The 24,229-nt window shown below is 45.4% G+C and overlaps 1 protein-coding gene across 1 annotated transcript in view; it reads right to left on the bottom strand.

Moving 5' to 3' along the window:
* Positions 1–24,229, bottom strand: part of LOC124031605 (unconventional myosin-Va-like) — a 73,414-nt gene that overhangs the window by 6,018 nt on the left and 43,167 nt on the right. Inside the window, exons 14-30 of the mRNA XM_046343057.1 lie at positions 17,156–17,281; positions 16,764–16,847; positions 16,037–16,159; positions 15,387–15,484; positions 12,066–12,152; positions 10,066–10,174; positions 8,533–8,744; positions 7,363–7,519; positions 6,475–6,714; positions 5,461–5,709; positions 4,772–4,865; positions 4,421–4,563; positions 2,834–3,040; positions 2,394–2,588; positions 1,982–2,278; positions 1,258–1,316; positions 1,049–1,126 (exon numbers count right to left, since the gene is read on the bottom strand). Of these exons, the coding sequence (XP_046199013.1) occupies positions 1,049–1,126; positions 1,258–1,316; positions 1,982–2,278; positions 2,394–2,588; positions 2,834–3,040; positions 4,421–4,563; positions 4,772–4,865; positions 5,461–5,709; positions 6,475–6,714; positions 7,363–7,519; positions 8,533–8,744; positions 10,066–10,174; positions 12,066–12,152; positions 15,387–15,484; positions 16,037–16,159; positions 16,764–16,847; positions 17,156–17,281 (2,558 nt within the window). The remainder of the gene's footprint in view (positions 1–1,048; positions 1,127–1,257; positions 1,317–1,981; positions 2,279–2,393; positions 2,589–2,833; positions 3,041–4,420; positions 4,564–4,771; positions 4,866–5,460; positions 5,710–6,474; positions 6,715–7,362; positions 7,520–8,532; positions 8,745–10,065; positions 10,175–12,065; positions 12,153–15,386; positions 15,485–16,036; positions 16,160–16,763; positions 16,848–17,155; positions 17,282–24,229) is intronic.

Below are 24,229 nucleotides of genomic sequence, written 5' to 3'. Positions count from 1 at the left end.
CACAGAGAGAGAGAGAGAGAGAGACAGAGAGAGAGAGAGAGACACAGAGAGAGAGACAGAGAGAGAGAGAGAGAGAGAGAGAGAGACAGAGAGAGAGAGACAGAGACAAGAGACAGAGAGAGAGAGAGAGAGAGAGAGAGAGAGAGAGAGAGAGAGAGAGAGAGAGACAGAGAGAGAGAGACGAGAGAGAGAGAGAGACACAGAGAGAGAGAGAGACAGAGACAAGAGACAGAGAGAGAGAGAGAGAGAGAGAGAGAGAGAGAGAGAGAGAGAGAGAGACACAGAGACAGAGAGAGAGAGAGAGAGAGAGAGAGAGAGAGAGAGAGAGAGACAGAGAGAGAGAGAGACAGAGAGAGAGAGAGAGAGAGAGACAGAGAGAGAGAGAGAGACAGAGAGAGAGAGAGAGAGAGAGAGAGAGAGACAGAGACAGAGAGAGAGAGAGAGACAGAGACAGAGACAAGAGAGACAGAGACAGAGACAGAGACAGAGAGAGACAAGAGAGAGAGACAAGAGACACAGAGAGAGAGAGAGAGAGACAGAGAGAGACAGAGACAGAGACAGAGAGAGAGAGAGAGAGAGAGAGAGAGAGAGAGAGAGAGAGAGAGAGAGAGAGAGAGAGAGACAAGAGACACAGAGAGAGAGAGAGAGAGAGAGAGAGAGAGAGACAGAGAGAGAGAGAGAGAGAGAGAGACAGACAGACAGACAGACAGACAGACAGACAGACAGAGACAGACAGAGAGAGAGAGAGAGAGAGAGAGACAGAGAGAGAGAGAGAGAGAGAGACAGAGACAGAGACAGAGACAGAGAGAGAGAGAGAGAGAGAGAGAGAGAGAGAGAGAGAGAGAGAGAGAGAGAGAGAGACAGAGACAGAGACAGAGACAGAGAGAGAGACAGAGAGAGAGAGAGAGAGAGAGAGAGAGAGAGAGAGAGAGAGAGAGAGAGAGACAGAGAGAGAGACATATTCATCATCAGAATTTTTTCCTCATCTAGTTCCTTTGTATTGCCTTGAAAACCTTGAACACATTCCTCTTGCTATCCCTCCGCTCACCTGTTGGTCTCCTTCAACCCGTCATAAGCCAGCCACAGCTCTCCATCCTCGTTCAACTTGTGGTAATCAGGAGTGGATCTGACGCAAACAGGGGAAACAAGTAAACCAATATCAAGTCAACTAACTTAAAAACAAGCTAAACCAAGATGTCAGCAGTCAATCAATGTAAAAGGATCCAGAATGGGGTGGGGTGAGTTGGAAGTGTTTACCCATCAGCCTCTTTGGTTTCACCAAGATGAATCATCTTATGCATCTCTCCATACGCTTCCTACCAAGAGAAAAGGGGAGTCAAGTAATGTAGAGAACAACACATTCAAAATAGTACACGAGCACTACGTATTTGTAAATCAGAATGTTTAGTTCATTTTTCAGTCGGACAGCGCAGAATCACTGATCTACAATTCACCTCCCGAATAACTACCCATCACGTCAAGATGAGGGATTCTGCTCGGCAGTCGCCCTGTAGAACCCTATTCCCTATATAGTGCACTACTTTAGACCAGAGCCCTATAGAACCCTATTCCCTATATATAGTGCACTACTTTAGACCAGAGCCCTATAGAACCCTATTCCCTATATAGTGCACTACTTTAGACCAGAGCCCTATAGAACCCTATTCCCTATATAGTGCACTACTTTAGACCAGAGCCCTATAGAACCCTATTCCCTATATAGTGCACTACTTTAGACCAGAGCCCTATTGAACCCTATTCCCTATATATAGTGCACTACTTTAGACCAGGGCCCTATAGAACCCTATATATAGTGCACTACTTTAGACCAGAGCCCTATAGAACCCTATTCCCTATATAGTGCACTACTTTAGACCAGAGCCCTATAGAACCCTATTCCCTATATAGTGCACTACTTTAGACCAGGGACCAGTGCACTACATAGGGAAATAGGGTACCGTTTGGGACTACTTCCTCCTACCTTGTTGTGTTTGAGCACCTCCTGGCGGACCATGTGTGAGCGGAGGAGCAGCACCTCCTCCTTCCTGACCTCCAGCTCCTCGTTGGAGGAGTTGAGCTGCTCCAGGAGCACGTTGTAGGGAGCGGAGCCCGGCCCGGGGCTGCTGGTGGAGGTCTTAGCCCCGGGGCTGCTGGTGGAGGTCTTAGCCCCGGGGTTGGTCTTAGCCCCGGGGTTGGTGTTGGCGACTGTAGCTAGAGACTGACGCAGCTCCGCCAGGTTTGTCTTCAGCCTCTTGTTCTCCGACTCCAGCTCCTGGCGCTGAGGAGAGAGGAGTCAGAGTTCAGAACGGCTCTACATATACAGACATTACCAGATATTAACTAAGAAATGGTCAAATGTAACTGTGCAGTAATAATGTATGAAATGTCATCACTTTCAGAGCCTCCAGGTCCAGCTCAGCTCTCCCTGCAGTTCTTTGCTTCTCTGCGTTTTTGACCTGGTCTTGTTGTGCCTCGTCCCGCTTATCTAGGTGTCTCTGCAGTGTCTGTTTGTCCTGCTCCAGCTCAGTGACTCTCCTCTGCAGCTTCAACAGGACTGACATGGAAACCGCGTCCTGGTGAGGCGCGTCCTGAACAACAACACCAGAAAACGTTTGTTTTTAGTTCATCTTAAAAAAAAAAAATAAGACTGAGCTAATTCTAATAGGAGAGGAAAAGCATCCTGTTGCATGGGACTATGAGGGTGGAAGCCTGGTGCTCCCGAGCCTTGATCATCACTCGGACGTTGTGGAAGCTATGGGTGGTGGTGAGCCTCAACGATGGTGAGGTTTTTTTGTTGTTGCTTTTTCCATATGTTTATATTTAAGTTCCTTACGTCTCCTCGTAGAGATCTGGTCTCGGACTCGGTGAACCCTGAGGAGCTGTGTGTTGAGCTGGGAGTTTTCACCAAACTGTGTCTTCCCTCTGCGGAGCTGGGAGTTTTCACCAAACTGTCTCTTCCCTCTGCGGAGCTGGGAGTTCCCACAGACTCATTGCTGCTGTAGTTGGAGTCTGTTCTCCGGCGGCCTGGTTTATTGGTGATCTGGTTTAGACAGCATGGCATGGAGGTTAGATAGGTAGCCCGAAACTGACCCAAACCAATACGTTATTTTCATATAGGCCTAATGTATGCAGTGGTTTAAGCCGCTGAAATCCAGGCTAGCAAGCGGCAGATAGGTGTTACTTCACTGTCAAACCAAACCAAGATCAGTATATTATTATTATTCAAAATCCCAAGAGATGGCTAATCCCCCTAATCCCCCTAATCCCCCCTAATCCCCCCAACATATATAAACATACAGTGGGGCAAAACAAGTATTTAGTCAGCCACCAATTGTGCAAGTTCTCCCACTTAAAAAGATGAGAGAGGCCTGTAATTTTCATCATAGGTACACTTCAACTATGACAGACAAAATGAGAAGAAAAAAAATCCAGAAAATCACATTAAACATAAAAAATCCTACTATGTGACTTTCTGGATTTTCTCTCACATTTTGTCTGTCATAGTTGAAGTGTACCTATGATGAAAATTACAGGCCTCTCTCATCTTTTTAAGTGGGAGAACTTGCACAATTGGTGGCTGACTAAATACTTTTTTTGCCCCACTGTACGTTGGGAAGCGTAAGATAAATAGCTTTGACTGTCAGTATGAGATGGATAACAGTCATCTCTTCTTTCAGGTTATAACTCACCACACTGATAGTCCTCTCCTCTTTCAGGTTATAACTCACCACACTGATAGTCATCTCCTCTTTCAGGTCATAACTCACCACACTGATAGTCATCTCCTCTTTCAGGTTATAACTCACCACACTGATAGTCATCTCCTCTTTCAGGTTATAACTCACCACACTGATAGTCATCTCCTCTTTCAGGTTATAACTCACCACACTGATAGTCCTCTCCTCTTTCAGGTTATAACTCACCACACTGACAGTCATCTCCTCTTTCAGGTCATAACTCACCACACTGACAGTCATCTCCTCTTTCAGGTCATAACTCACCACACTGACAGTCATCTCCTCTTTCAGGTCATAACTCACCACACTGATAGTCATCTCCTCTTTCAGGTTATAACTCACCACACTGATAGTCATCTCCTCTTTCAGGTTATAACTCACCACACTGATATCTCCTCTTTCAGGTTATAACTCACCACACTGATAGTCATCTTCAGGTTATAACTCACCACACTGATAGTCATCTCCTCTTTCAGGTTATAACTCACCACACTGACAGTCATCTCCTCTTTCAGGTTATAACTCACCACACTGACAGTCATCTCCTCTTTCAGGTTATAACTCACCACACTGACAGTCATCTCCTCTTTCAGGTTATAACTCACCACACTGATAGTCATCTCCTCTTTCAGGTTATAACTCACCACACTGACAGTCATCTCCTCTTTCAGGTCATAACTCACCACACTGACAGTCATCTCCTCTTTCAGGTCAGCGTGTCTCTCTTTTAGATGTGTGTATTCACTCAGCAGACTCTGGTAGTGGTCGCGCTCCTCGCGGATATCACTCTCCAGCTGCGTACCGACTTTAGCCTGGGCCTTGCTCTCTGGACAAAGGGAACAGGGAAGTGTTCATTAGGCAACAAATGGAAGACAACAGACGGAAAAAATTCAGAAGTAAAATAGACTTGTCCAATTAAAATAAAAAAATAAAAGTTTGTTTATTTATTTATTTATGTTTTCCATTGCAAAACGTTTTTTTTTTTATATAATAATATTTTTTTTACTGTGTGCCATCATGAACATGACCCATACCTGCGATCTGTTGTCTCTGTTCCTGGATCAGCTGATTCATATCGCCTTTCTCCGTTATCAACAAGCGGTTGTTCTCATTCAACTCTGACACCACCTAGTGGCCGGAAGAGGGAAACACATTAGTGGACACTTGTTTCCATGGCTCAGTACAGCACGGTGCTGGCGACATCAGGCTTGGAAGTTCCATTCATTCAACTCTGACACCACCTAGTGGCCGGAAGAGGGAAACACATTAGTGGACACTTGTTTCCATGGCTCAGTACAGCACGGTGCTGGCGACATCAGGCTTGGAAGTTCCATTCATTCAACTCTGACACCACCTAGTGGCCGGAAGAGGGAAACACATTAGTGGACACTTGTTTCCATGGCTCAGTACAGCACGGTGCTGGCGACATCAGGCTTGGAAGTTCCATTCATTCAACTCTGACACCACCTAGTGGCCGGAAGAGGGAAACACATTAGTGGACACTTGTTTCCATGGCTCAGTACAGCACGGTGCTGGCGACATCAGGCTTGGAAGTTCCATTCATTCAACTCTGACACCACCTAGTGGCCGGAAGAGGGAAGTTCCATTCTTAATATAATGTGTCAGTGACATTGACCGTTTTATAAGTCGCTTTGGAGAAACGACCATATTAGCTTTTACCTTCTCCGTCTAAGTTAGTAGGTGAATGCAGCAGTTGCGTTACCTTCTCAGTGTCCACCCTGTATGTCCTAGCCTCCTCCCGTATAGCCTCTTTCTCCTCCCTGGTAGTCTCCAATTCCTGACGGAGGAATGACAGCTGTTCCAGGAGGGAGGGTACCCCGTCTGCTTTAACTCTGCTCTCCTCCTCTGCCACCCGCAGTCGCTCCACCTCTCGACCCAGTCTCTCGCCCTCCGCTGCCCGGGACCGCTCCACAGTACGCAACCTCTCACTGAGCTCTCTGTTCTCCTTGTGCTGCAGAAGGGAGAGGGGGACACACACTGAGGGTTTACATGTGACAAACAACCGGCATTACCTCATGAAATAATGTCCTGTTTTCAACTGGGGTCAATACTGAAGTAAACAGATATTTCTAAGGAGACAGTGGTGCGTGTCTCGAAAGAGTAAGATTTCCAAAATATTCATTCCTCAAAATAAACATGAAACCAGACTGCCTGGTCTCACTAGTTCATTTAGTTGTAGTAGTACTACTATTTGTAGCTTTCCACATTGGTGGATTTCAATGCAGGAAGTGACTACGTCCATACAGGAAGTGACTATGCCCATACAGGAAGTGACTACGTCCATACAGGAAGTGACTACGTCCATACAGAAAGTGCCTACGTCCATACAGAAAGTGCCTACGTCCATACAGGAAGTGACTACGTCCATACAGAAAGTGCCTACGTCCATACAGAAAGTGCCTACGTCCATACAGAAAGTGCCTACGTCCATACAGAAAGTGCCTACGTCCATACAGAAAGTGCCTACGTCCATACAGAAAGTGCCTAAGAAAGTGCCTACGTCCATACAGAAAGTGCCTACGTCCATACAGAAAGTGCCTACGTCCATACAGAAAGTGCCTACGTCCATACAGAAAGTGCCTACGTCCATACAGGAAGTGACTACGTCCACACAGGAAGTGACTACGTCCACACAGGAAGTGACTACGTCCATACAGGAAGTGACTACGTCCATACAGGAAGTGACTACGTCCATACAGAAAGTGCCGTTTCTCACCTGTTCGTCCACTTTCCTCTGCAATTGCATGATCTTGTTCTCCATGCCGACGTTGAGCTTCTTGAAGTGTTCTACAGAGCGAGCCTCCACCCTTAGCTTCCTCAGTTCCCTCCTGGCAGCCATGCGTCTGACACAGCTCTGGAGATAAACCACAGCCCTCAGGGAGCGTCTGCACCTCCGCCTGGCCAGCCAGCCTCTCACCCATCTCTGGATGGTGAGAACCTTGTGTTCGTACAGCAGCTGGGGGAAGCAGAGAATGGTTGAGGGGAGTTTCCTTCTTACTATGTAAAGCACCTGGAAAAGGGCTACATAAATACAAAATCACTGTTGTAGACCGGAGTCGTGTTTCAGTGGGTTCTAAACACAAGAAAACTGTCTGAAACAGGGAGGTACTGTCTGAACCAATTAAAAACGTTTTCCCCTGCTTTTCGTTTTGATATGTTGCCCTGAATGAACACGATCCCTGAATGAACACGACCCCTGAATGAACACGACCCCTGAATGAACACGACCCCTGAATGAACCCGACCCCTGAATAAACCCGACCACTGAATGAACACGACCCCTGAATAAACACGACCCCTGAATAAACACGACCCCTGAATGAACCCGACCCCTGAATGAACCCGACCCCTGAATGAACCCGACCCCTGAATGAACCCGACCCCTGAATAAACCCGACCCCTGAATGAACCCGACCCCTGAATGAACACGACCCCTGAATGAACCCGACCCCTGAATAAACCCGACCCCTGAATGAACCGACCCCTGAATGAACCCGACCACTGAATGAACCCGACCACTGAATGAACACGACCCCTGAATGATCGACTGTGTGTAGAGAACTGTGTTTTGAAGTTTGGAGCAGGTCGGTTGTGTGTTGGATACCTTGCGGTAGGTCTGTCTGGCCTGGTAGGCCCGTAGCAGACGCTGCATGGTGATGGATGCAGACCTCTGCTGCTGGTAGCGTCTCCTGGCCACTAACATACGCTGGTTCTTCTGGATGATAACCGCTGCTCTGGTCCTCCTCAGGAACGCTACCAGACTGAGAGAGGAGAGAGAAGAGGAGAGAGAGAGAGAGAGAGAGAGAGAGAGAGAGAGAGAGAGAGAGAGAGAGAGAGAGAGAGAGAGAGAGAGAGAGAGAGAGAGAAGAGGAGAGAGAGAGAGGGAGAGAGAAGAGAGAAGAGAGAGACAGAGAGAGAGAGAGGGAGAGAGAGGTGAGAGAGAGAGGTGAGAGAAAGAGAGAGAGAGAGAGGTGAGAGAGAGAGAAACAGAGAAGGTGAGAGAGAGAGCGAGAGAGAGAGAGGTGAGAGAGAGAGAAAGAGAGAAGGTGAGAGAGAGAGCGAGAGGAGGGAGAGAGAAGAGAGGGGAGAGAGAGAGAGGAGGGAGAAAAGAGGACAGAAAGAAAATAGAGGGTGAAAAAGGGAGCGAGAGAGAGGAGCAAGAGGCGAGTGAGGTTGAGAGAGAGAAGAGAGGAGAGAGAGTTGAGGGGGAGTGAGAGAGTCAGAGATAATACACCTAAAGGCCAGATGTCTGACTCTATTAATGATCAGGGTTCCCACTCTTTAGACACAACTAATTCCAGGACTTTTCAGGTCTACAGATTAGAATGTTCATGACACACATACAGGGTCGTCACTAGGTACCACAGCCACACTCCATGCCTACTTCTACAATCGGGTCGTCACTAGGTACCACAGTCATACTCCATGCCTACTTCTACAATCGGGTCGTCACTAGGTACCACAGTCATACCCCATGCCTACTTCTACAATCGATCTTCTTAAAATGTGATTTTAAACGTAACCCTAACCACACTGCTAACCTTATGCCTAAACTGCCTAAATTAATTTTTCCAATATAGTCCATTTTGACTATGTGGTTGTGGGAACTAGTGGAAATCTACACACAGTGAGAAAAGCAATGTGGGGACAAATGACAGAAAAATAATGAGTCGATCCTGTACGTGCATCGATGACATTCCCTGTCTGGAAGGTATATAAATGAATAGTATAGGTATATAATGAAACCCTGTGAGGTTGTAGTCTCTCCACTCACCAGCGCGCCTGGTAACCTCGTGTGTTTTTCTGTATGGTGATGGCAGCTCGTCTCATACGGAGATACCTCTTCCTGGTCAGCCAACATCTGATCGTCTTCTGGATACGAACGCACGCCTTCTTCAGTTTATCAGAACGTAGCTTCTCTAGATAGGCCACCTGACCCGCCCTGAAGAAGATCTTGCTCTTTCCAAACTGGTATTTGTCCTGGTCCTTGGAGATAAGAGGGTTGTTGAGCATTTTAGTACACTTATTATTTGACCTTGTTGGTCATCTATGAACATTTGAACATCTTGGTCATGTTCTGTTATAATCTCCTGTTGATCATCTATGAACATTTGAACATCTTGGTCATGTTCTGTTCTAATCTCCTGTTGGTCATCTATGAACATTTGAACATCTTGGTCATGTTCTGTTATAATCTCCTGTTGGTCATCTATGAACATTTGAACATCTTGGTCATGTTCTGTTCTAATCTCCTGTTGGTCATCTATGAACATTTGAACATCTTGGTCATGTTCTGTTCTAATCTCCTGTTGGTCATCTATGAACATTTGAACATCTTGGTCATGTTCTGTTCTAATCTCCTGTTGGTCATCTATGAACATTTGAACATCTTGGTCATGTTCTGTTCTAATCTCCTGTTGGTCATCTATGAACATTTGAACATCTTGGTCATGTTCTGTTCTAATCTCCTGTTGGTCATCTATGAACATCTTGGTCATGTTCTGTTCTAATCTCCTGTTGGCCATCTATGAACATTTGAACATCTTGGTCATGTTCTGTTATAATCTCCACCCGGCACAGCCAGAGGAGGACTGGCCACCCCTCATAGCCTGGTTCCTCTCTATCTTTCTTCCTAGGTTCTGGCCTTTCTAGGGAGTTTTTCTTAGCCACCGTGCTTCTACACCTGCATTGCTTGCTGTTTGGAGGGGTTTTAGGCTGGGTTTCTGTACAGCACTTTGAGATATCAGCTGATGTAAGAAGGGCTTTATAAATACATTTGATTTGATTTAACCATTGTTTGTTTGGTATCTATGCTACCTTTGTATCCAGTCTCGATACAAACTGGATGGAAGTAATTGAAGTAGACAGTTTGTGTGTGGAATTATGGCATATATCGGTGCAAGTTCCCATATTGATCGTGGACACAGGTCATAGCTCATTTGGAGAGAGAGGGCTATATGAATCCACTCACCCAGTATGGAAGGAGGTGGAGTATAGTGAAGGTGAGAGTTTTTGATTGTAATCCGGAGAGAGGGATGTATTGCATAAAGATACGCCTAACCTTTTAAACAGAAATGAAGGAGGATCTAGGGTTGTGGTATGATGGATATGACCAGGTCTTGGTCGACACCCTAGTAAGGTTCTGGGTAGAGGAGTTTAGGCCAGTATGGTAAAGCTGTTCACATGCCATGGTAAGATATATCCATTTATGTATTTTGTACACTCTGTCCCTACTGTGACCGATCTCTCCAAGTCAGGTCAATTCGTGATCCCTAAGGCCTGACCTCTAACCCCTGACACTTCCTACCTGAACCCATTTCTCCAGGACGTTCCTGCAGGTCTGCTTCCTGTCTGAGAGAATGTCCTTCAGTTTCATCAGAACCCGGTACCGGTTAAAGAACTCCTGGTAGGTCCACCTGTCCACAGGTACAGGTGAGGTGAGGAACATATGCTCCTGATTCTGTTGTTACGGGAACATGCTGTGGTAACACTTTGTGACGTGTGTGTGTGTGTGTGTGTGTGTGTGTGTGTGTGTGTGTGTGTGTGTGTGTGTGTGTGTGTGTGTGTGTGTGTGTGTGTGTGTGTGTGTGTGTGTGTGTGTGTGTGTGTGTATAGAGAAAGTTGAATGCTTGTGTATATGTTATGTGAGAGTTCCTTTTAGAGCTGGCTAAATCAGCGCCAAAGGGCAGGGTGACGTTGCTGCTGTTGGTGGTGTTGTTGGTGGTGTTGGTGGTGGTGTTGTCGTTGGTGTTGTTGGTATGGTCGTTGGTGGTAGTGATGGTGGTGCTGGTGGTGTTGTTGGTGGTGCTGGTGGTGTTGTTGGTGGTGCTGGTGGTGTTGTTGGTGGTGGTGTTGGTGGTGGTGTTGGTGGTGGTGTTGGTGGTGGTGTTGGTGGTGTTGGTGTTGTCGTTGGTGTTGTTGGTATGGTCGTTGGTGGTAGTGATGGTGGTGCTGGTGGTGTTGTTGGTGGTGCTGGTGGTGTTGTTGGTGGTGTTGTTGGTGGTGTTGCTGGTGGTGTTGCTGGTGTTGTTGGTGGTGGTGTTGGTGTTGGTGGTGTTGGTGGTGTTGGTGGTGGTGTTGGTGGTGGTGTTGGTGGTGGTGTTGGTGGTGGTGGTGATGGTGGTGGTGATGGTGGTGGTGATGGTGGTGGTGGTGATGGTGGTGGTGATGGTGGTGGTGATGGTGGTGGTGGTGTTGGTGGTGTTGGTGGTGTTGTTGGTGGTGTTGGTGGTGGTGTTGGTGGTGGTGTTGGTGGTGGTGTTGGTGGTGGTGTTGTTGTTGTTGGTGGTGGTGTTGTTGTTGGTGGTGGTGTTGTTGGTGGTGGTGTTGTTGTTGGTGGTGTTGTTGTTGGTGGTGGTGGTGATGGTGGTGGTGGTGATGGTGGTGTTGGTGCTGTTGTTGGTGGTGGTGTTGTTGTTGTTGTTGGTGGTGTTGTTGGTGGTGGTGGTGGTGGTGGTGTTGTTGTTGTTGGTGGTGTTGTTGGTGGTGGTGATGCTGGTGTTGATGGTGGTGGTGATGGTGGTGGTGATGGTGGTGATGGTGTTGTTGTTGTTGGTGGTGGTGTTGCTGGTGTTGATGGTGGTGGTGATGGTGTTGATGGTGGTGGTGTTGTTGGTGGTGGTGGTGGTGTTGCTGGTGTTGATGGTGGTGGTGATGGTGTTGTCATTGGTGGTGTTGGTGGTGTTGTTGTTGGTGGTGGTGTTGTTGTTGGTCGTGTTGTTGGTGGTGGTGGTGTTGGTGTTGTCGTTGGTGTTGTTGGTGGTGGTGGTGTTGTTGTTGGTGGTGGTGTTGTTGGTGGTGGTGTTGTTGGTGGTGGTGTTGTTGGTGGTGGTGTTGTTGGTGGTGGTGTTGTTGGTGGTGGTGGTGGTGCTGGTGTTGTTGGTGGTGGTGCTGGTGTTGTCGGTGTTGGTGTTGTCGTTGGTGGTGTTGGTGTTGTCGTTGGTGTTGTTGGTATGGTCGTTGGTGGTAGTGATGGTGGTGGTGGTGGTGTTGGTGGTGCTGTTGGTGGTGTTGTTGGTGGTGTTGTTGGTGGTGGTGGTGTTGTTGGTGGTGGTTTTGGTGTTGTCGTTGGTGTTGGTGGTGGTGTTGGTGGTGGTGTTGTCGTTGGTGTTGGTGGTGGTGTTGGTGGTGTTGGTGGTGGTGTTGTCGTTGGTGTTGGTGGTGGTGTTGTCGTTGGTGTTGGTGTTGGTGGTGTTAGTGTTGTCGTTGGTGTTGGTGGTGTTGGTGTTGGTGGTGTTAGTGTTGTTGTTGGTGGTATTGGTGTTGGTGGTGTTGGTGGTGCTGTTGGTGGTGGTGGTGTTGGTGTACCTGGATGGGAAGCCTGCTGCTGAGATGCGGATGGTTTCCAGGACTCCACAAGCCCGTAACTGCTGTACTGCCCTCATGGGATCCATCCTATTACAAAGACAACATACATACAGTGCATTCAGAAAGTATTCAGACCCCCTTCTCCACATTTTGTTACGTTACAGCTTTATTCTCAAATTGATTTTTTTTTTAAAGTTCCCCCTAATTAATCTACACACCATACCCCATAATGACGAAGCAAATGTATTAAAACAATTTTTTAAATAATTAATATAAGTATTCAGACCCTTTACTCAGTACTTTGTTGAAGCACCTTTTGTCAGCGATTACAGCCTCAATTCTTATTGGGTATGATGCTACAAGCTTGGCACACCCGTATTTGGGGAGTTTCTCCCATTCTTCTCTGCAGATCCTCTTAAGTCAGGTTGGATGGGGAGCGTCGCTGCATAGATATTTTCAGGTCTCTCCAGAGATGTTCGATTGGGTTCAAGTCCGGGCTCTGGCTGGGCCACTCAAGGACATTCAGAGACTTGTGTTGTCTTGGCTGTGTGCTTAGGGTTGTTGTCCTGTTGAAAGGTGAACCTTCACACAGTCTGAGGTCCTGAGCACTCTGGAGCAGGTTTTCATCAACGATCTCTCTGTACTTTGCTCGATTCATCTTTCCCTCGACCCTGACTAGTCTCCCAGTCCCTGCCGCTGAAAAGCCTCCCCACAGCGTGATGTTGCCAACACCATGCTTCACCTTAGGGATGGTGCCAGGTTTCCTCCAGACGTGATGCTTGGCATTCAGGCCAAAGAGTTCAATCTTGGTTTCATCAGTCCAGAGACTCTTGTTTCTCATGGTCTGAAAGTCTTTAGGTGCCTTTTGGCAAACTCCAAGCGAGCTGTCATGTGCATTTTACTGAGGAGTGGCTTCATCTGGCCACTCTACCATAAATAACTGATTGGTGGAATAACACATATGGAATCATGTAGTAACCAATAAAAGTGTTTAAAAAATATCTAAATATATTTTAGATTTGAGATTCTTCAAAGCAGCCACCCCTTGCCTCGATGACAGCTCTGCACACTCTTGACATTCTCTCAACCAGCTACATGAGGTAGTCACCTGGAATCCTTTTCCAACCATCTTGAAGGAGTTCCCACATATGCTGAGCACTTATTAAACCATGATTCCATGTGTTATTTGATAGTTTTGATGTCTTCACTACTATTCTACAATGTAGGAAATAGTACAAATCAAGAAAACCCTGGACTGAGTAGGTGTGTTCAAGCTGTTGACTGGTATGTACACTACCGTTCAAAGGTTTGGAGTCACTTAGAAATGTCCTTGTTTTTGAAAGGAAAGCTATTTTTTTTGTCCATTAAAATAACATCAAATTTATCAGAAATACAATTGCTAATGTTAATGTTGTAAATGACTATTGTAGCTGGAAACGGCTGATTTTTAAAAATGGAATACCTACATAGGCGTACAGAGGCCCATTATCAGCAACCATCAGGCCTGTGTTCCAATGGCACATTGTGTTTATCCAAGTTTATACTTTTAAAAAGGCTAATTGATCATTAGAAAACCCTTTTGCAATTATGTTAGCATAGCTGAAAACTGTAGTTCTTATTAAAGAAGCAATAAAACTGGCCTTCTTTAAACTAGTAGAGTATCTGGAGCATCAGCATTGGGGGTTCAATTACAGGCTAGAAAAGTGATATTGAGTTGTGTTTGGTTGACAACGCAACCAAATATCAACATTTAAAGGCTATGTATCTTTTGTGTATCTGACTTTAATTCCAGTTTTAATTCCAGACTGGCTTTAATCCCAGTTTTAATTCCAGACTGGCTTTAATCCCAGTTTTAATCCCAGTTTTAATTCCAGACTGGCTTTAATCCCAGTTTTAATCCCAGTTTTAATTCCAGTTTTAATTCCAGACTGGCTTTAATCCCAGTTTTAATCCCAGTTTTAATTCCAGTTTTAATTCCAGACTGGCTTTAATCCCAGTTTTAATTCCAGACTGGCTTTAATCCCAGTTTTAATCCCAATTTTAATCCCAGTTTTAATTCCAGTTTTAATTCCAGACTGGTTTTAATCCCAGTTTTAATCCCAGTTTTAATTCCAGTTTTAATTCCAGACTGGCTTTAATCCCAGTTTTAATTCCAGACTGGCTTTAATCCCAGTTTTAATCCCAATTTTAATCCCAGTTTTAATCCCAGTTTTAATTCCAGTTTTAATTCCAGACTGGCTTTAATCCCAGTTTTAATTCCAGTTTGTCTACAAATTAATTATCCATATGTTGGATTCACATCTCCATCTCAAAACTAAAAAAGTAAAAAGAATAGTTAAAAGAATAGAACGAATTGAAAATCAACTTTGGTTTGATTTTGTCCTATCCTTTAACTATGATTTTTGGTTAGAAAGGGAGACGTTAACCCAACACATGAATCATTCATTTGAAGATTGAATTAGAAATCAACAGAAGTTTGAAACCCTAGAGGCCTAATGTATATGGCCTAAGGCCTAATGTATATGTATGTATATGTTTAGTTGAACCACTGGGTTGAATTAAAACAATGGCTGTTGATGTCTTTGTGAATGGTTTATAAAATATATATAAAATTGGTTGGTGATATATATTGGTGATATATGAGCGATAAAGTACGGTGACATTTCATTTGCTCTGTTAAACCTACCCTGTGGAATGACTTCCAATAGCAACAATGAATGTAGTTAGTTCTTAAAAGATCTCACAATCATTCTCACATTGGTAGTAGTCAGTGACAAATAACAGAGCAGTGCTGGGCTTGGTTAATGGATGGTTGATCAAGGGGATAGCTGTAGATAGATCATCTCTCCAGTAGGAGGTGCTGTATTTTTTTAATTTTTTTATTTTATTTGACCTTTATTTTACTAGGCAAGTCAGTTAAGAACTAATTCTTATTTTCAATGACGGCCTAGGAACAGTGGGTTAACTGCCTTGTTCAGGGGCAGAACGACAGATTTGTCAGCTCGGGGATTTGAACTTGCAACCTCTCGGTTACTAGTCCAACGCTCTAACCACTAGGCTACCCTGCCGCCCCGTGAATCAACATATTGGTGACAGATTTTTACCCTCTCTTTCCCAGGGTGCCACAAAACGATAATAACTTTGTCATATTTATTAGGGAACATCCCTTTAAAAAAAAAAAAAAAAAAACGTTTTTGAAAACAAAAACAAAAATGAACATTGGACAACTCCAGATAGTCCCTTTCTATTTCATCCTGTTCTTCTCCGTTTGGTGCCGAATGAACATAACCTAAAGGTAAAGGAGTGTGGTGGCAGACTCACATGAATGGGGATTTGAGGTCGTTGGGCTTGATGCAGCGTACATAGTGAGGAGTAGTTCCGTTCAGAGTCTCCATCAGCAGATGTAGAGAGTTACGAAACTGAGGAGAGGGGCGAGACAAAGGGTCAAATCAAATCAAATGTATTTATATAGCCCTTCGTACATCAGCTGATATCTCAAAGTGCTGTACAGAAACCCCAGCCTAAAACCCCACAAACAGCAAGCAATGCAGGTGTAGAAGCACGGTGGCTAGGAAAAACTCCCTAGAAAGGCCAAAACCTAGGAAGAAACCTAGAGAGAAACCAGGCTATGTGGGGTGGGAGTATGTAGTATCTAGTGTTGAATCTCTGTTACAGTGAGTACCAGTATGTAGTGTTGAATCTCTGTTACAGTGAGTACCAGTATCTAGTGTTGAATCTCTGTTACAGTGAGTACCAGTATGTATGAGATGTATGTATGTATGAGAGGAACCAGGCTATGAGGCTCATCTAAATGTAGCAAAGTATGAGTCTAAAAAATATCAGATTTACATTGAGAAGGTTTTAACACGGCAACGCGTGTTTTATAACTTCCAAAGAAATCTGCATCTTAAAAACCACACCATCGGAAGACTGATTTATGTTTTAGCCTTGTTCTGCTAGGTCCCTCTCACCTGCGTTCCAACGGTCTTCTTGTGGTCTCTCTGAGCCTGAACAGGCCGTGTCATCTTACTGCGACTGGTCAGGGAGCCTGCAGGCTTCTCCTCGTCGCTGAACAGCTCCAACAGCAGCCTAAACTGGAGGGAAGAGTCAAACACGTCTCAAACAGAAACAGGAAACTGTTGTTGTTGTTGTTGTTGTTTGTGACCATTTCTTGTATCATCTCGACTGTAATCTTTTGGTTCTTTGTCTGCTAACCGTGACGTTTTTCTTTCTCCAGTGGTTTTGTCACCATATGAAAAATGCACTAATAAAAACGAAGAAGAACGAGGGAACCTGTATTCACCACCAGGGGGCCGTTTCTCCATGACATAAAACGGTCTGTCAAGATCTAAACATAGACTTGTTCCTACAGCTCTGTGCTGGGTGTGTTCTCCAAGTTCAAACATCACACTAGTTAACCCGAGGGCCCTACGATGGTCCTCTACATAAGACTAGTATACAGAAAGTATTTACAGACTGGAAGACGGGAGAAAGGTTGAGTGTTTGACCTGATATGAAAAAACAAAAAAACAAATAAACAAACAAACAAATAAATAAACAAACAAAAAACAAATAAACAAACCAACAAATAAACAAATAAAGAAAGAAAGAAACAAACAAACAAATAAATAAACAAACAAAAAAACAAATAAATAAATAAACAAATAAACAAACCAACAAATAAATAAACAAACAAACCTTGCTTAGTTTGAGCACAATAATCTGCTCTTCATTGACAGTGTCCTTATTCTTCTCCAGGAATCCCTCACACTGGTACTCCACCTAGGGACAAAAGGGTCGTTAAACAGAGGGAACAGCAGGTAGAGAGAAACATACACCCATGTCAATTCGTGATAAGAAGATGAAGATAACATGAGATATTCAACCTGACCCTCAGTCTAGAACAGGAGTGATTTGGTTAGTACTGCTCAAACGAGGAGAGCTATTTCAGTCAGTCAGTCACCTACACTCAACAACCCACATCCTACAGTCAGACAGCAGGCAATGGCCTACGTCAACGTATACATAAATAGAAGGTCTGACATGACCAGTTTGTGTTTGTTTTTTAATTTACAATGATGCTTGTGTACCTTGTCTGCAAAGTGGAGGATGATAAAGGCTTTGTTGGACATACGAGGTTTGTCAAAAAGATCACTTTTCTTCAGGAAGGTGTTGTAAAGTTTCTGAGCCCATGTGTCATCAGTGCCTTTGGGCATCTGAGGGAGGGAGGAGAGGAAGGAAGGGGAGAAGTTAGTGAACACATCAGCCTGACTCACATCCTAAATATGTGTGTATGTACAAAGCCTTCAGAAAGTATTCATACCCCTGGACTTATTCCACATGTTGTTGCCAGACAGACCTGGTGGCTGAACCTTATCCACTGGCCCCTACAGAGCCTTCAGAAAGTATTCATACCCCTGGACTTATTCCACATGTTGTTGCCAGACAGACCTGGTGGCTGAACCTTATCCACTGGCCCCTACAGAGCCTTCAGAAAGTATTCATACCCCTGGACTTATTCCACATGTTGTTGCCAGACAGACCTGGTGGCTGAACCTTATCCACTGGCCCCTACAGAGCCTTCAGAAAGTATTCATACCCCTGGACTTATTCCACATGTTGTTGCCAGACAGACCTGGTGGCTGAACCTTATCCACTGGCCCCTACAGAGCCTTCAGAAAGTATTCATACCCCTGGACTTATTCCACATGTTGTTGCCAGACAGACCTGGTGGCTGAACCTTATCCACTGGCCCCTACAGAGCCTTCAGAAAGTATTCAAACCCCTGGACTTATTCCACATGTTGTTGCCAGACAGACCTGGTGGCTGAACCTTATCCACTGGCCCCTACAGAGCCTTCAGAAAGTATTCATACCCCTGGACTTATTCCACATGTTGTTGCCAGACAGACCTGGTGGCTGAACCTTATCCACTGGCCCCTACAGAGCCTTCAGAAAGTATTCAGACCCCTGGACTTATTCCACATGTTGTTGCCAGACAGACCTGGTGGCTGAACCTTATCCACTGGCCCCTACAGAGCCTTCAGAAAGTATTCATACCCCTGGACTTATTCCACATGTTGTTGCCAGACAGACCTGGTGGCTGAACCTTATCCACTGGCCCCTACAGAGCCTTCAGAAAGTATTCATACCCCTGGACTTATTCCACATGTTGTTGCCAGACAGACCTGGTGGCTGAACCTTATCCACTGGCCCCTACAGAGCCTTCAGAAAGTATTCATACCCCTGGACTTATTCCACATGTTGTTGCCAGACAGACCTGGTGGCTGAACCTTATCCACTGGCCCCTACAGAGCCTTCAGAAAGTATTCATACCCCTGGACTTATTCCACATGTTGTTGCCAGACAGACCTGGTGGCTGAACCTTATCCACTGGCCCCTACAGAGCCTTCAGAAAGTATTCATACCCCTGGACTTATTCCACATGTTGTTGCCAGACAGACCTGGTGGCTGAACCTTATCCACTGGCCCCTACAGAGCCTTCAGAAAGTATTCATACCCCTGGACTTATTCCACATGTTGTTGCCAGACAGACCTGGTGGCTGAACCTTATCCACTGGCCCCTACAGAGCCTTCAGAAAGTATTCATACCCTGGACTTATTCCACATGTTGTTGCCAGACAGACCTGGTGGCTGAACCTTATCCACTGGCCCCTACAGAGCCTTCAGAAAGTATTCATACCCCTGGACTTATTCCACATGTTGTTGCCAGACAGACCTGGTGGCTGAACCTTATCCACTGGCCCCTACAGAGCCTTCAGAAAGTATTCATACCCCTGGACTTATTCCACATGTTGTTGCCAGACAGACCTGGTGGCTGAACCTTATCCACTGGCCCCTACAGAGCCTTCAGAAAGTATTCATACCCCCTGGACTTATTCCACATGTTGTTGCCAGACAGACCTGGTGGCTGAACCTTATCCACTGGCCCCTACAGAGCCTTCAGAAAGTATTCATACCCCTGGACTTATTCCACATGTTGTTGCCAGACAGACCTGGTGGCTGAACCTTATCCACTGGCCCCTACAGAGCCTTCAGAAAGTATTCATACCCCTGGACTTATTCCACATGTTGTTGCCAGACAGACCTGGTGGCTGAACCTTATCCACTGGCCCCTACAGAGCCTTCAGAAAGTATTCATACCCCTGGACTTATTCCACATGTTGTTGCCAGACAGACCTGGTGGCTGAACCTTATCCACTGGCCCCTACAGAGCCTTCAGAAAGTATTCATACCCCTGGACTTATTCCACATGTTGTTGCCAGACAGACCTGGTGGCTGAACCTTATCCACTGGCCCCTACAGAGCCTTCAGAAAGTATTCAAACCCCTGGACTTATTCCACATGTTGTTGCCAGACAGACCTGGTGGCTGAACCTTATCCACTGGCCCCTACAGAGCCTTCAGAAAGTATTCAGACCCCTGGACTTATTCCACATGTTGTTGCCAGACAGACCTGGTGGCTGAACCTTATCCACTGGCCCCTACAGAGCCTTCAGAAAGTATTCATACCCCTGGACTTATTCCACATGTTGTTGCCAGACAGACCTGGTGGCTGAACCTTATCCACTGGCCCCTACAGAGCCTTCAGAAAGTATTCATACCCCTGGACTTATTCCACATGTTGTTGCCAGACAGACCTGGTGGCTGAACCTTATCCACTGGCCCCTACAGAGCCTTCAGAAAGTATTCATACCCCTGGACTTATTCCACATGTTGTTGCGTTACAGCCTGAATTCAACGTGGATTAAATACTCCCCCACCCCTCTACACACAATACCCTGTAATGACATCACAGTACCCTGTAATGACATCACAGTACCCTGTAATGACATCACAATACCCTGTAATGACATCACAATACCCTGTAATGACATCACAATACCCTGTAATGACATCACAGTACCCTGTAATGACATCACAGTACCCTGTAATGACATCACAATACCCTGTAATGACATCACAATACCCTGTAATGACATCACAGTACCCTGTAATGACATCACAATACCCTGTAATGACATCACAATACCCTGTAATGACATCACAGTACCCTGTAATGACATCACAGTACCCTGTAATGACATCACAGTACCCTGTAATGACATCACAGTACCCTGTAATGACATCACAGTACCCTGTAATGACATCACAGTACCCTGTAATGACATCACAGTACCCTGTAATGACATCACAGTACCCTGTAATGACATCACAGTACCCTGTAATGACATCACAGTACCCTGTAATGACATCACAGTACCCTGTAATGACATCACAGTACCCTGTAATGACATCACAGTACCCTGTAATGACATCACAATACCCTGTAATGACATCACAATACCCTGTAATGACATCACAGTACCCTGTAATGACATCACAATACCCTGTAATGACATCACAATACCCTGTAATGACATCACAGTACCCTGTAATGACATCACAGTACCCTGTAATGACATAACAATACCCTGTAATGACATCACAATACCCTGTAATGACATCACAATACCCTGTAATGACATCACAATACCCTGTAATGACATCACAGTACCCTGTAATGACATCACAGTACCCTGTAATGACATCACAGTACCCTGTAATGACATCACACAGTACCCTGTAATGACATCACAATACCCTGTAATGACATCACAGTACCCTGTAATGACATCACAGTACCCTGTAATGACATCACAGTACCCTGTAATGACATCACAGTACCCTGTAATGACATCACAGTACCCTGTAATGACATCACAGTACCCTGTAATGACATCACAATACCCTGTAATGACATCACAATACCCTGTAATGACATCACAGTACCCTGTAATGACATCACAGTACCCTGTAATGACATCACAATACCCTGTAATGACATCACAATACCCTGTAATGACATCACAATACCCTGTAATGACATCACAATACCCTGTAATGACATCACAGTACCCTGTAATGACATCACAGTACCCTGTAATGACATCACAGTACCCTGTAATGACATCACAGTACCCTGTAATGACATCACAATACCCTGTAATGACATCACAGTACCCTGTAATGACATCACAGTACCCTGTAATGACATCACAGTACCCTGTAATGACATCACAGTACCCTGTAATGACATCACAGTACCCTGTAATGACATCACAATACCCTGTAATGACATCACAGTACCCTGTAATGACATCACAATACCCTGTAATGACATCACAGTACCCTGTAATGACATCACAGTACCCTGTAATGACATCACAGTACCCTGTAATGACATCACAATACCCTGTAATGACATCACAGTACCCTGTAATGACATCACAGTACCCTGTAATGACATCACAGTACCCTGTAATGACATCACAGTACCCTGTAATGACATCACAGTACCCTGTAATGACATCACAGTACCCTGTAATGACATCACAGTACCCTGTAATGACATCACAGTACCCTGTAACGACATCACAGTACCCTGTAACGACAAAGTGAAAACATGTTTATAAAAAATAAAAAAGGCAAATTGATTGAAAATGAAATACAGAAATATAATTTACATAAATATTCATACCCCCTTTGCTATGAGACTCCAAATTGAGCTCAGTTGCATCCTGTTTCCATTGATCATCCTTGAGATGTCACTACAACTTGATTAGAGTCCACCTGTGGACAATTCCATTGTTTAGACACGATTTAGAAAGAAACCACATGTCTATGTAAGGTTCTATTTAAGGTTCCACTGTGGGTTTTTTTCTTGTATTTTATTTGGTTGGATAATCACTATTGGATCCCCATTAAGAAAGTAGCAGATACTCTTCCTGGGGTTCCACACAAGAACATGAAACATGACAGAATACAGATCATGTCAGAACAGAAACTAGACGATGAAGAACTGTCTGTAGATCTCTGAGATGTGATGAGGTATATATCTGGGGAAGGGAAACTATAAAACTATTTCTAGAGTGTTTGACATTTTTCCCAAAATACAGTGGTCTGCATCATTGGGAAATGGAACACAAAATATGGAGACTCTTCCTTAGAGCTGGCCAACTGACCAAACTAAACAACTGGTCTGGGAGCGCCTTGGTCTGGGGGCGCCTTGGTCTGGGGGCGCCTTGGTCTGGGGGCGCCTTGGTCTGGGGGCGCCTTGGTCTGGGGGCGCCTTGGTCAGGGAGGACCTTGGTCTGGGGGCGCCTTGGTCTGGGGGCGCCTTGGTCTGGGGGCGCCTTGGTCTGGGGGCACCTTGGTCAGGGAGCACCTTGGTCAGGGAGGACCTTGGTCAGGGAGCGCCTTGGTCAGGGAGCGCCTTGGTCAGGGAGGACCTTGGTCTGGGAGCGCCTTGGTCAGGGAGCACCTTGGTCTGGGAGCGCCTTGGTCAGGGAGGACCTTGGTCTGGGAGCGCCTTGGTCAGGGAGGACCTTGGTCTGGGAGCGCCTTGGTCAGGGAGCGCCTTGGTCAGGGAGGAACTTGGTCAGGGAGGACCTTGGTCAGGGAGGACCTTGGTCAGGGAGGACCTTGGTCAGGGAGGACCTTGGTCTGGGAGGACCTTGGTCAGGGAGGACCTTGGTCTGGGTCTGGCAGGACCTTGGTCAGGGAGGACCTTGGTCAGGGAGGACCTTGGTCAGGGAGGACCTTGGTCAGGGAGGACCTTGGTCAGGGAGGACCTTGGTCTGGGTCTGGCAGGACCTTGGTCAGGGAGGACCTTGGTCAGGGAGGACCTTGGTCAGGGAGGACCTTGGTCAGGGAGGTGACTAAAAACCCAATGACCACTCTGACAGAACTACAGAGTTCATTGGCTGAGATGGGAGGACCCGTCAGAAGGACAACAGTCACTACAGCACTTCCCCAATCTTGGCTTTATGGGAGAATGGCCAGACGGAAGCCACTCCTGAGAATGCAAAGAGCTGGAGAAAACCAGGCACAGCTCATCACCCAGCTAACACCATCCCATGCTTTTCAGCGACAGCGACTAGGAGACTGGTAAGGATAGAGGGGACAATGAATGGAGCCAAATACAGGCAAAGCATAGATGAGAACCTGCTTCAGAGTGCAAACGATGTTAGACTAGGGGTGAAGATTTACCTATCAACAGAACCATGACACCAAGCATACAGACAAAGCAACACTGGAATGAATTCAGAACAAGAATGTGAAAGTCCTTGAGTGGCCCAGACTAAACCCAGACTTGAATCCCATTAAATCTGTGGAAAGGCTTGAAGATTGCATTTCACCGCCACTCCCCATCTAACTTCAAAGAGAAAATCTCCAAATCCAGATGTGCAAAGATGGTATACATACCCAAGATGACTCAAAGCTAAAATCACTGCCAACTTTGCTTCTACAAAATATTGACTCAGGGGTGTGAATACTTAGAGAAATTACATTTTCAATAAATGTGCAAAAATGTCTAAAAACGTGTTCACTTTTCATATCATTACAGGGTACTGTGATGTCATTACAGGGTACTGTGATGTCATTACAGGGTACTGTGATGTCATTATAGGGTATTGTGATGTCATTACAGGGTATTGTGATGTCATTACAGGGTATTGTGATGTCATTACAGGGTACTGTGATGTCATTACAGGGTACTGTGATGTCATTACAGGGTACTGTGATGTCATTACAGGGTACTGTGATGTCATTACAGGGTACTGTGATGTCATTATAGGGTACTGTGATGTCATTACAGGGTACTGTGATGTCATTACAGGGTACTGTGATGTCATTACAGGGTACTGTGATGTCATTACAGGGTATTGTGATGTCATTACAGGGTACTGTGATGTCATTACAGGGTATTGTGATGTCATTACAGGGTATTGTGATGTCATTACAGGGTACTGTGATGTCATTACAGGGTATTGTGATGTCATTACAGGGTATTGTGATGTCATTACAGGGTATTGTGATGTCATTACAGGGTATTGTGATGTCATTACAGGGTACTGTGATGTCATTATAGGGTACTGTGATGTCATTACAGGGTATTGGGTGTAGATGGGTGAGAAGAAAATTTTAAAAAATAATTGAATTCAGGTTGTAACAACAAAATGTGGAGTAAGTCAAGGGGTATGAATACTTTCTGAAGGCTCTGTATGTGTGGAGTAGACTTTAAAGAGTCAACTCCCCCCTT

The sequence above is a fragment of the Oncorhynchus gorbuscha genome, linkage group LG01 (genome assembly GCF_021184085.1).
Source record: "Oncorhynchus gorbuscha isolate QuinsamMale2020 ecotype Even-year linkage group LG01, OgorEven_v1.0, whole genome shotgun sequence".
NCBI classification, from domain to species: domain Eukaryota; kingdom Metazoa; phylum Chordata; class Actinopteri; order Salmoniformes; family Salmonidae; genus Oncorhynchus; species Oncorhynchus gorbuscha.
The sequence above is the reverse complement of the archived record's forward strand: the minus strand, read 5'-3'. Positions and strand labels throughout refer to the sequence as shown.